The sequence below is a fragment of the Thunnus thynnus genome, chromosome 18, assembly GCF_963924715.1.
Source record: "Thunnus thynnus chromosome 18, fThuThy2.1, whole genome shotgun sequence".
In the NCBI taxonomy this organism is placed as follows: Eukaryota; Metazoa; Chordata; class Actinopteri; order Scombriformes; family Scombridae; genus Thunnus; species Thunnus thynnus.
Window position 1 is genome coordinate 8,004,649 of NC_089534.1, and position 13,339 is coordinate 8,017,987.

General features: G+C 40.7%; 1 protein-coding gene across 4 annotated transcripts in view; it reads right to left on the minus strand.

Moving 5' to 3' along the window:
- Positions 1-13,186, minus strand: part of LOC137169104 (kinesin-like protein KIF13B) — a 35,840-nt gene extending 22,654 nt beyond the window's left edge. For 2 of the 4 annotated variants that reach the window (XM_067572088.1, XM_067572087.1), the window contains exons 1-12: positions 13,046-13,186; positions 12,830-12,925; positions 12,025-12,107; positions 10,819-10,912; positions 4,776-4,788; positions 4,526-4,586; positions 3,855-3,947; positions 2,022-2,202; positions 1,714-1,801; positions 1,410-1,544; positions 859-971; positions 396-507 (exon numbers count right to left, since the gene is read on the minus strand). In XM_067572088.1, coding sequence (XP_067428189.1) covers positions 396-507; positions 859-971; positions 1,410-1,544; positions 1,714-1,801; positions 2,022-2,202; positions 3,855-3,947; positions 4,526-4,586; positions 4,776-4,788; positions 10,819-10,912; positions 12,025-12,094 — 960 coding nt within the window. In that variant the 5' untranslated portion in view covers positions 12,095-12,107; positions 12,830-12,925; positions 13,046-13,186. The remainder of the gene's footprint in view (positions 1-395; positions 508-858; positions 972-1,409; positions 1,545-1,713; positions 1,802-2,021; positions 2,203-3,854; positions 3,948-4,525; positions 4,587-4,775; positions 4,789-10,818; positions 10,913-12,024; positions 12,108-12,829; positions 12,926-13,045) is intronic. The other 2 variants (XM_067572090.1, XM_067572089.1) reach the window with 1 other exon arrangement.
- Between the last annotated feature and the right edge of the window lie 153 nt (positions 13,187-13,339).

Sequence of the window (13,339 nt, forward strand, 5' to 3'; positions counted from 1 at the left end):
AGGTAAAAAAAAAAAGCACATCAGAAAATTAATTAATCAGGGAGGTCCAGTTTCTTTAGATTAAAAAAAATGCACATTGTATTCGGAAGCTTGTTGTGTTTTAAAGCAGGCATGCAGTACAAAAGAAACTGGATTTTGTATTATGACAAAATAGGACCTGTAATAAGTCTCTCGAGGAGATTTAAATACCATCCACTGCCTCGAAGGACGTCGGTGAAAGACATGCAGAGAACACAAGGTAGAATATCTGGTTTAAAGGTCATTATGAGCCTTCAAAGAAGCAAATTCATCACTGGTAGAATTACAAGCTGAAGATGCAGAGAAATCATTCTCCTTTTTATTCTCCTGTGGGATCTATCCTGTATCGAGAACGTCCGGTCTGTTCTTCTTTGTACCTTGAGCAGCCAGGTGAGCACAGAGTCTCTGTAGGGAACAAACTTGCTCCTGTTCTTTCCTGCTCCATGATCAGCCAAGGCCGAGATCACTAAACCCAGAGTACTGAGAGATCTGGAGGGAGGGACAGAGAGAGAGAGAGAGAGAGAGGGGAGGATGAGGGGGGGCAAAGAACAAAACAGTGAAAAAGAAAAAGGCCTGAAAAAAAAACACCACAAGTCATCCAGGCATTCTCAGCTTGAAAAGGCTAATTACAAATCACTGACAGTGTTGAGACTCACATTAGTTTTCAGTGACTGTGACTAAATATAAAAGGTTTCCAGACAGAAAACAAACAGCCAGTAATCCCCTTTGAGGAAAAACTGCTTGGCCACTTAATTTAGTTCCTGGAAGTAAAAACTGGATCACTGAGGGTTATAAGTCTTGTATTGTGATGTTTTTTTTTATTATTTTCAGTTGACTTACTTATTGATGTTGCTGCCTTCTTTCAGTCTCTCCCCCGCTGCTCCGGTCTTAGCTGCCCGTTCGCTGCCGGCCAGATCCACCAGACTCAGCTTGCTCACCTTCTCTCCGCTCGTCTGGAGCCGACATGCATAAAAGCACACACACACACACACAGGAAAAAAAAAAAAAAATACAACCATCATATTAAAATCTCTTCAATCTTCTTTCCAGCCGTTGTATGAGACAGCTTTATTAAAGACAAGTCGCAATTCTGGAGATTCATAGATGACTTCAACAGATTCGTGGATGACCTTTGCTGTAGAAGTGTGAGTTAAATGACAAAACATGTTATGATATTACATTAACTGTCAATTTAAAAAATGAGATAGATATCTGGAAAGTTGTATTTTTCTCCATTTTTTGCCATTTTATTGAATAAACAGTTAAGCGGTTAATTGGAGAAAACAATCAACAGCAACATACAGTATAATTTATACATCTATGGTGATAATAAAAGGGTTTATGAGCCTGTTTGGTGTTGCTAAGTGTGTGTGTGTGTGTGTGTGTCTTACCCCAGACTGCAGGTCCATGAGTGTGTGTGTGAGGATGATGTTGAACACAGCGTGGGATCTGCTGCTCTCTTCGTTCATGTTTGTCGCCGCCACGGTGCGAGATTTATTTCCCTCTGACATCAGGGACTCGATGTCCTGTCAGAGACAACACAAACAAACAGATGTCGTGCCTGTACCCATCCTTTATGAAAGAACTGTTCACCCCCCCACCCCCCCTCCCCCTCCGGCAGCGCGATGTAATGAAAGGTAAAAGAAAAACACAGCAGTAATTAGATTAGAGTTCATAAAGAAAACCCTGCGGTACCTTGTAGCTGGCCACGGCCAGGCGAGACAGGCCGTCGACGTACGGCCCCAAAACTTTGTGCTCTCTCACTCTCAGCGCTTGTCGATTCCTGAGGAGACGGTTATCATTAAATACAGTCTTGTTCAACTCATTGGAAACATGAGATATTCATTTACTTAAGCACAAAACACACACTGAAGCCTTAATGACGCACTTCCTCCAGCTGGTATCAAAACAGAGCCACAGCAGGGTCCAAAGACATCACATGCAGGGTCATTAAATGAAATATTACTTAATTTTAAAGTGAGCTAGACTAAACAGTTCCTCACCCTTTGGGGTCGAGCAGGTCTCGGACCTTCTCGTTGTAGATCTCCATGAAGGAGACCTCCACGGTGAAGGTCTCTCCCTCCCGGGCCTCCTGCACGATCCTGCTGAACAGGGAGCTGCAGAGTCGAGGGATCAGACCGGGCTGCTCCGCTGTGCCCATCATGGTGTACGACTTCCCGGAGCCTGAGGACACACAGGCACAGTAGACGGAGAAAAAAACCAAATGTCTGGATTTGTTTTGTATATATTTAAGTTTTACTGAAGACATGCAGAGCAAATAATATAATAATATAATAATAATAATAATAATAATAATAATAATTACAATCAATAAAATGTTGCTCATATACAGTACCAGTCAAACATCTGGACACATCCAAACCTTTGACTGGAACTGTAAGTCACTTTAAACATAAAAAAAAACAATAAAAAGTTTACATATATGAATAAATAAACAGAAATTAAGAAAGCAGGTCTCTTTATGCACATGCTTCTCTGTTGGGACCCGAAAGATTTTATTTATTTGAATGAAAAAAAAAAAAAGGCGAAATCTTTAATTAATACAGATCTGGAGAGTACGGCTAATGATTCTGAAAAAAAAAAAAAGCATAAATAAACTACAGCATAAATTAATACTCCAGAATAACACAAGTTTCTTCAAGGCAGAGATTCAGATGAGAGAGACATACAAAAATAAACCCACTAACAAAAACAACAACAACAACAAAACAAAACAAACAAACAAACCCAAGGCCGTCAAATCGCACGCTTGTTTAAAGCTCTTCCGAGTTTGGTTTGTTTGTGAGCGAAGAGGATCAAAACCGGGGTCAGAAAATCATCCCGAAATGTTTGAATATATAAATAAATCTCATGCTGGTACAGAAAGCCTGGAGTTACGCTTGGAAAGTCATGAACGGAGGACGAAGATCAGTCCGGACGACGGCTCATATTGAGCTATTTCTGCATGTCTTCTCAAATGACCGAGACATTGAACCCCAAATCTCTCCCGATGTGTGTGTGTGTGTGTGTGTGTGTGAGGGATAAAAAGTGTAATATAACGCTTTTTAACACATTCTCCAGGATGATAAACGTATAACTGCTGATTCCATGTGACTAGAACAACAGATTGATCATAACTGACAAGACACCTGGAAAGGTCAACGTGCCTTGACCTCTTCAGTGCACCTGCCTTTAATAAAAGCACTATTTCATGCCTCGTTAGGACGTGAGACACGGCGCACAGGTGTAAATAATAACATGACTCATCACTGCAGGTGTCAGGGGCCTCGTGTGGTGCGTGATGGGCTTCGCCGGCTTCGCTTACTGGGACACGTAAATGGAGCATAGCCGTTGTTTGTGTGATAAGTTTCACCTGTGCTTTTGGTTTAGGATCTGCTGTGATAAAGGCTTAAAGCAGAGTCTTGATCTGGCACATCTGATTAGAACTCAGCCATTATTAGTTATTTATTACAGCTGTGTCAAAGGTTATTAGATTGTTTACTAGAGCGAAGACAGTCAGCAGCCATCATGGTGGCAAATTGTCTAATAGAGAAAATTTCAGCACTTTTAATTTGTTTAAATTAAAGTGCTTAATTTGTTTGAGCACTGCATGCTGGGAATAAGCATAATCAAAGAGAACAGTAATGTATGAAAAACCACAATCAAACTGCGGTAACATCAACTATAAATGAACCAAACACACAATTTACAACAAGTAAACTTTCACTAAACAAGCTGCAGGTGTGACTGCACCCTTACTAAACATTAACATGTTATAGGACTTCTATTGTGTTAATATTACATATAATTCTGGCATGTCAGGGTTTAAATGTTACCTGTCTGTCCGTAAGCAAAGATGCAGGCGTTGTATCCCAAGAAGGCGTTGTCCAGAAGACTCTCTCCAAGACACTGGAACACTACTTCCTGACCTGCACAGACATACAAAAACCACACACTTCAAGAGACTACCAGCTAATCTGCTACTGAAAACATAAACTATAAATTCAAGATTAAAAACAAAAGCAATGTGCAGGAGATGCTGCAGACTGTATAAAAAAAACCCTCCACAAAACTACCTCTTCAGGTTCTTCACAGATTCTGCACGACTTTACTGTTTTCTCTCTTTATATACAAGTAAACACTCACTGCCCAGAATAGACATGGTGGGCATTTTGTTCAGATTCAATACATCTAAAAGCGGCTGCTGAATTATTAAAACCCCTCACAATGTTAAGAACCCTCCAGGCAATATTATTGTTTTGCTAATTTAAGATATTCAGTACCACAGAACTAATCAAGAAGTAAACAATGCGTAATTCTCCATCATGAGCCTGAAACAGTCCCTTTATTCGACTCCATAAATAGTTCAGAATATCAGGAAACGTTATGCGGGGAGATAAGTTCGAGATATGACTCACCAGGCAGTGAAGTTACACACGAGCTAAAAACAGAACACACAGATCTGGCAAGAGTACGAAACACAGTGACACTGTGAAAATGTACCAACCTGCAAACTTGTCTTTCTGAGATTCATCCATGGACCAGAAACAGTGATCATAGGCAAAAACCTGAGAACACACAAGATAGTGGATTTAAATCTAAAAGCAACTAAAGCATCTGGCAGAATGAGCTGTTAATTACCATATACTGTATTTACAATGAAAAAAACTTAAAGAATGAATTTGTGCATTGAAAGATAACCTTGTATGACTTTAATCTAAAATATAATTTACTTCAAAGTTTAATTTAATACTCACTTTTGGCTGATTCCTGAGGACAGAAGAGAGAGGACATTAAATAATTAAAATCAGTTAACATTTGGTGTTTAAATGAACCTAAAAAAAACGACTTTAAATCTTACCGTGACTCTATCACAGGCCTGTGGATTTACACAACATAGGACAGGCAAGGACGTATGAAAATATTTATCACTAGCGATATTCATTCATCTGACATTCTGATCCAGCTTAAAACGTGTCAAGAAAACATTTTGCAGGGGACGACAGAGACAAAGTTCATGCTGAAGCTGAGTCCTGATTCAGCAACACACACTGTTTTAAATCAGTCCCACCTGGAAACTGTCCAGGTAGTAGTTATTGAATGTAGGGAGAAAGTTACTCCTTCATTTTTCCCATCAATATTTTCCCATCCAGTCTGAGGAGTGTTAGATCATTGACCTTTTAGTCACAAGACTGCTTCTCTAACTTTTAAGCCACTCCCAACACGGGAGTCACGAGCTCATTTTGCAGGATTGATAGATGGTTCTGGGTTTAAAGGAAAAAAAAACATTTCAGCATTATTTTTTGCCAAATGTTTGTCTATTTTGTGCTTCTTTCTCTTATGAATTCTGCCCTCAGGCCTCCTATTATAATCAATTAAGTGGAGCAAACTGAAAAGAGAAAAACTGGTTGAGCTGTTTACCACTTCAGTTGAGAACTGAAGCTGTTCTGGACGATCTCGGTGTCATAAAAAGACACTTAATGTTGTTTTTTTCCTTTAATTAAGAGTATATCTCCTCACATAGGAGTTGAAATGCAGCCATGCAGCCTGTTGATATGTCCTTCAACATGACACTGTTCCCTTTATGCTCGCGTACTGACTCAGGAAAAATAACGGCAATGTTGTCTTTCAACAGATACTTGATGTTCAGTATCAAAGCAGAAATGTACGACAAAAAAAAACACTGCGGTACAGGAAGGAGCGGAGCTGGCAAATAGTTAGAAGGGAGAATTTCAAGGATACGGAGTCAAGGGTGTTTTAATCGTAGCAAAGCTTTAAAATCTGTCATGGTGACTAATCCTTTTTGGCTCATTGCGAATAAAGTGGGGAATGTGACCTTCAGCAGCAGTAAGAGTCTGTCGGTGTCCCAGAGACGCCAGCCGAGCCCAAATCTCTGCATTCTTACCGGGGCGCATTAAAACACTTCATCCCAGCAGCGCAGCCAACAGCAGTATCCCGTGCATCAGTCACCAAATCACCACATTCCAGCGAGCGGACGTCAAATTTAATTATCGAACATGTTCTCTACTCTGGTGCAGCTGTATGGCGTTATCAGTCATCACTTTAAGGTTCAGCATAACACATGAAATTTGGTTTTATGTGGTTGGATCGGATGCATGAAAGCAATGCTAGATGTTAAAGTTACAATGGATGTTAAATCTCTAAGTACCCTTCATATCTAGGGCCTTCTGATGCACATTCCTGCATCAGATTTAATAAACAAAACCATAAATTCTTAAAATATCAAAGACCACATCAGAACTAGTCAAAGTGGTAGCGACAGAAAGAGAGTGTTATACATGTAAGTGGTGTTTACGTCTGTTTTGAGCTGTTTTCTATCCCCTTTGTTCATTTTGAACTTTTGTAACATTAACTTTTCTCGCAAGCTTTACTTCAGTGCGGCTTTCAGGAAAAGTTAAGGAGGCCGTCAAGCATTCAAGGAGATGACAGTTCAGACTACAGACTCTGGAGCAAGGACATCTAATTACAATGTAGTATTAAAAGCTGAAAAAACAGCTAGAATAAACACAAATATTTCATTATAAAAGAAAATTGTAAAATATAATTATAAATATAAGTTTTCTGAAGAAAATGCTGCTGAAATTTAGCAGTTGAAACATTTGAAAATACTGGATTGGTTGAAGGTGTAGTTGAAGTTCTGACAGTAGTACAGAGAGTTGAAGATTTAAGTGAAGTTTAAGCATTGAAAGGAGTTGAACTGTGAAAAATTGAGCTGGAAATGTCAGTTGAAGTGGATGTCCTGAAAGAAACTAAGACAACGTCAGTTAAAGTGTTGGCTTGTTGATTCAAAAGTGAGGACCTGAAGGGTTTGAAGTGTCAGTCAAAGTGTGAGCACTGAAAGGAGTTAAAATGTCAACTGAAGAGAAACAGATAAATGCAGTTGAACAGTCAGTTGACGTGTAAATGGTGAAAGCAGTTGAACTGTGATTGGAAGAGTAAGAGATGAAATTATCTTTTGTTAAAAAAGTAAAAGATGAAAGAAGGTGGAACGTCGGTGGAAATGGAGGCGGCGAAGACGGTTCAAGTGTGTGTAAGCAGTTGAAGTGTAAGATCTGAAAGTAGTTTCATTTGAAGAATAACAAAGATAAACTTGGTTGTATATGCATGTTGGACATGTTACGATAAATCATATTTAAACATAGGCCCCCCGGTCTCCAGGGAAGCCCTATTTGAAGCGCAGTACCAAACATAACTCCTAACAAAGTCTTCACTCAGGCAAACACATCAATTTGGGTTTAAAAAAAAGGCTGCAAATTTAGTCATGGCCACACATGGTGGGCTGTAATGAAACAAGGCCTCCCTATGTAAGACTTGGCCGGTTCATGAAAGAGCAACATTAAGTCCTGTCCTCTCCTGGGCTGGCGAGGACATTCCTGAGATAACTGGCAGAGCCCCGCAGCACCAAGGAGTCACTACAGGAGAGAGAGGAGGGGGGGGGGGGGGGGGGGGGAGGAAGGCAGGTCATTAAGTGTATGACCGACAAAATAGAGGCCTACACTATGTTACAATCAGCCGGACAATCCCAGATTTCTGTAACTCGAGACTACAGGGCCATTCTGGATGGACGATCACACATTAGAGATGCATTGCGGTTCTCAAAGTCAGGATATGAAAGCAAATGTGTTTGATGCAATAAACAGATAAAAAAAAAAAAAAAAAGCCCTTCAAACTGCAGTTGTTATCAAAACCAAACCCAGATAAGAAAGCCTCACAATTTCTGCTTCGTTCTATAAACACTGTTCTGCAGGGGCTGATAAGTATTCCAGCATAACTTCAAGGGCGGCTCGCAGCACATGCAGTAAAGTGGAATTTGTGTGGAATATAGTTTTACAGACCCCGCTAACTGCTAATAAGTGGGGTTAAAGCAGCAACAAGGCTTCATTAATCTCAACCATCTCGAGGGTCTGACAGCACCTGCTGTATTACCTGTTGCAGCAACCGAGGGTGCCGTTACATATTAACACCCCCCCCCGAGGCTCTCATGCAGCAGTTCAGTTAAACTTGTCAGGCAGCGAGATGACTAAGCACAAATCTAGTGGAATTGGCTAGTTAGTGACTCCCACTACAATTGAAGCTTTTGTGTGAGAAAGATTATGCTCACAACATAATAATGTCTACTGAGAAACTAATCAAGAGCGTCTTTATACAAAAAAACTGGTTCCAGTTCAAACAGCTTGCTTTCTGGCTGTCAGACAGGGTCAAATCAGTTTACTTCTTGCACTTCTGCGTCTGTATGAGCCTTCTGGGACCATGGACATACTAATCCGTGATACATGCAGCTGGCAAAACCTGTTCACATCGAGCCCCAAAGGGGAAACATACGGCAGCTGAAGCATGTCGGGGCAGAAGAGACACACACTCAAACGTACACACACAAAAAAATGCATAGGATGAACTATGAAATATGAGACTCTCTCTTTCAACAAAGGCAGGGATTCATACTGTCAGGCCCGCAGGGGGATCGCCCCAAGGCATATTAACCAGACAAGGTAACCTGAGCAGGGGCCAAAACCCTCTAGGGAGCATCTACCTGCACTGCTCTGCCTGGCTGACTGCTACAGGAGGAGAGAGGAGGACTGGACTGCTTTGTCAACAACATATAAGAGGACATACAAAACATGCTTGGTGGCACGTTTTCAATTTAGCACGTTCTGCACGCACGACATCTGACATTTTGTTACTGTTTTGCTATCGTTGCATTAAACAAAAAGACACTGGCTGGATGCATAAATTGTATCTTTAACTACTGAATCTGAATCTTGACTCTCTCCTTTGTTTTTGTTCCCTTCTGTCAAAAGAAACTGACTACCTGAGAGTTGGAACAGACTCCTGTTCAGCCTCACAAAAATCTGTCAGCTGACATTTCAGTCCTCAGCTGTTGTCAGTGGTATTTAGACCAGTGATGGTGTGTAAAACATGTCAGTGTTCATGCATTTAATAGTCCCATTTCTGTCAGGATGTGATGTCATTGTCCCTTCCATGTTTTTCTGCTCCCCACAGCAGTGCAGGCAAAACCTTTTTTCCAAATAGCAGTAACATAGACCTTTTTTAGAGCATGGAGAGAAAAAACTCTGAGGAATGAAGGCTCTATTGTTTGTCGAAAACAACAAATTAGCCCTGGCTTCACAAACAGCGCAGATATGATGTCTATCAGGGTTTATAAGTCCTTTCGGAGCTGGACGGAGTTGTTAAAAAATGCCTTTGTTTGACCCATAAAACCCAGACTAATGAGCAGCCGCACGGTCCAACTCAGAACCGCAGAAAGTGACAGTGGCACGTTTTCAATTTAGCACAGTCAATACACATTCTGCAGCCGCAACATCTGTCATTTTGTTATTGTTTTTGCTATTAAACAAAAGACACATTTCCACACAGACTGGATGCATGAATTGTATTTTAAAGTATCTGAATCTTGACTCTCTCCACCTCTTTTGCTCTTGTTCCCTTCAGTCGACTACCTGAGCAGGACTGAGCTGGAACAGACACACCCTTTGTAAAGAGAGGAATGATGCAGGAAGGACAGAGAGGAAGGACGAAGAAAGGAAAGGAGAGGAAGGGCGGGGTGAAGGTGGGATCTAAATCTCCACCATGCAACACTAGGTGCTAACCAGACGGACTGGTTAGAGTCTAGAAGAAACACTAGGTGCTGCCAGTAGTGTGCAGGCTATTAAGCTAGTGGAACTACTTTACTGTAAATACTGTGTGTGTGTGTGCACACTTGAATGGGACTTTGGAGGGATGCTATCTCATTTCTGCACATGATATACTGTATTTCACTAATAATCAAACAAATAATGTTCTGCTTACCAAAGAAAAATCCCCTAACTAGCTTTTCCAGAGCTCTCAACTGTCCATTTATGGATGATTTAACTGCTAAAGGCCTCTAAAAGTTACTCAAATTAAAATGGGAACATTACGCAAATCATATATACAACAAACAAAAGTTTGACCCCGAATCATGTGTTATATTACGTTTATCAAGAAGCCGAAGACCTTCAGTTGCACAGTTGAGAGCTGATGTTCTTCCTCTGACCGCTGAGGTTGGTAAATTCCAAAGCATTTGGGAGGAAAACTGATTGTGTGATCTGTGTGATTCGGGTGAAATAGGAAGTGAGTCCCATTTTCTTTTGTACTGTGCAAATTATGATGATTGAGGAGTTTATTTTCCATGAAACGGCTCAACAAAACCCTGAAATATTCTGGATGATGATCAAAAATTGCAAACTTTGTTTGAACAGCCTTGAAAAGAAGGCAAGGTGGATTATTTAATTAGTATTTATCCTCATTTCTCCAGTACTGTATAGTATATATTATTGTCAGTGACTTTTGTGAAAGTTGTTTAAGTTGCTTCTGTATTTTTGGACTTTCTCTGTTTTTTTGGAAATGTATACACAGCACTCTGTTCCTGGCATGTATGAATTTCTGGTGTGTTGTAGCCCCATGCAGGCTGGGCTCAGTCATATGCATGACACAATAATAAAAAATTCATTCATTCATTCATACAGTATATGCAACCTATGACAAAGAGCTGCCAAAGGGCCGCTGGTGAAAAAAGAGAACTGCTGCATGTTGACGGCGTCCTGTAGAAGACTCCAATATTATTATTTTAACGGATATTTCACTTCAACGTGCTAAAATGTATCATGAAATACTGACAAAGCCAAACAAATAATGCAGCTGACCGTACTGTGTTAAATCCCCTTTTCGAACGTTGAACGGTTTTGCATATAACTGATGACAAAGCGATAAACTAAGCGTGTGTGCAACTCCTCTGCTTACCGAGGATCTCCTTTGTTTACGTTGGTGATGGCTGGATGCAAAACAGTTTGGTTCCCCTCCATTTCCACCACGCATTTTGTCTTCAGGTCTTTTTCTGGACAGAAACAAAAAAAAAATCAAGGAGATAAAACAAGTCGGCACATTTTTCATTTTTAATAAAAATACTTATGTAGCAGTTTAGGAGCTTTTTAACAGGAAGTGAAATGCACAGTGAGTTAAATAGCTTTTGTAAAAGGGCTCTAATAGAAATAAAGCATGAAAGGACTGGTCATAGTAATGTTCCACAGTAGTCACTGACACAACTCTCATCACAGAATAACAGGTGGCTTAGACTGTGTGTGTGTGTGTGTGTGTGTGTGTGTGTGTGTGTGTGTGTGTGTGTGTGTGTGCCTGTTCCTCGTGATCATAACTCACACAGCCCAACATGGTGAGGCAGGAAATAAATTTTATTGATGATGATTCATCCAGGACTCGCCTGTGCAAACATTACAACCAGTTCACTACTCCCTCTGAGCAGTCAGTAAGGAAAAGCAGGGTCACACCTTTTGTTCCTCATTCCTACCTCAAAGGTTTTTTTTTTGTTTTTTTTTTAAAAGGCGGGGACAGCCCTGGAACTTCCTGTCAGAGCACGAATTAGGGTGCGTGTGTAGGGTGAGACTTTTCAAGGTTACACGTCATTTAGTAAGACATACTACAAGTTTGTAAACCACTGCAGGAAGTCCAATCGGAAAGGTGATATATTATGAAATTAAAGGACGTTTGTTTTGCTACACAAAAATCCGTCAGCTGACATTTCTGTCTTCAGCTGTCGTCAGTGGTATTTAGACTGGTGTTTGTGCGTAAAACATGTCATGCATTAAATAGTCTCATTCCTGTCACAATGTGATGTCACTGTCCTTTCCATGTTTTTCCATTCCCTGCTCCCACAGCAGCCCTGACAAACCTTTTCCAAAGAGTAGACCTTTTTCAGAGCATGGAGAGAAACACTGACTCTGAGGAATGAAGGCTCTATTGTTTGTCGAAAACAACAAATTAGCCCTGGCTTCACAAACAGTGCAGATACGGTGTTTATCAGAATTTATAAGTCCCCTTTTGGAGCTGGATGGGGGTTTGCTAAAAACGTGCCTTTGTTTGACCCGTAAAACCCTTACTAATGAGCAGCTGTACGGTCCAACTCATAACTGCAGAAAGTGACATGAGTCCCACCTCTCCTGTTCATCGGTCGCACACGAACGGCCACCTTCACATTGGAATCACTCAGGTTGTTGTCATCCATGGTGCCACCTGACCTGTGGCAAATAAATGAATGGACACAAATTAATCCAGTCATATTTTCTACATATATATATATACATATATATGTGTGTTTATATGTGTGTGTGTGTGTGTGTGTGTGTGTGTGTGTGTGTGTGTGTGGCCACTTTATTTGGTACACCTGTGCAATCTAATGTAATCCAATACATCAGCTCGGCCATATATTTTGCTTTTATATTGCCTATAATGTTCAGGTTAAGAGGTGTTAATTGAATTATACGTTTTGGCATCGAGGTAATAGTCGGTGGTGGTGTTGTAATATTCAGCCCCCCTCGTGTATTTAATTAGGAAGGAAGGACAAAAAATTAGAAACACCTCTCAATATACAATGTAGTTCAGTACAACACCACCTCTAACTGTGACCTCAGTAATAAACATATTAAATTTACACATTTCCAACTCTGTCAACAAACATTATCAACTTCATACATACTTATTATTAGATTGTACAGTTGTATCTTCTTTCCCACCCAGAACTACACCTGAGTATATAAGATTTATCTGATTTATTTTGCCATTGAGCAGCTACATGTCGTGAGATACAATGTCTCTCTATAGATAAACACAGTAACCTGCTGACTGCTGCTTGTTATGACAATATCCACACTTAAACTCGACTCCAGGCAGCTTGTGTGAGCGGATATAAAGCGATAACAACTCAAAATACAATAGGTAATAGTGAGAGGAGAGTACTAACCGTGTGAAACAGCGCGCAGCAGTTGTTTCCCTGTCCGACTCCTACAGGCACCTTCAAGCACGCACAGCAGCAGCTAGCCCGGGACGCTAACGAGAGCTGGATAAACAGGAGCAAACATACAGACAAGGGGTCAAATATTTTCATAATGACAGCTGATTAATGTAACCGGCTCAATGGAAAACCTGGTTTCTATTTATTAAGTCTAAAAACACTCACGGCAGCCCACAGTTCATTCTCTCGGCTCTTCCACCTGTTACATTTCCTGAAACTTCCCTCAGAGATCAGTCGAGCCTTGTCAACTCGCAGCTAAAGGGATTTGCTGTGAGATTTAGTAGTGAGCCTGCAAGTTCCCAGTTGCGCCTCTGCTCTGCAAACACTTGTACAAATGCCTTGAGAGGTAATTCAGCGCCACTGCGCGGATCCACATGCATTACAAGTCTGCGTTTTTCCTTCCAAAACAGAGTATACTAAAACAAGTAAAACATCTTTCGTCAATATTAGGCTGACAGA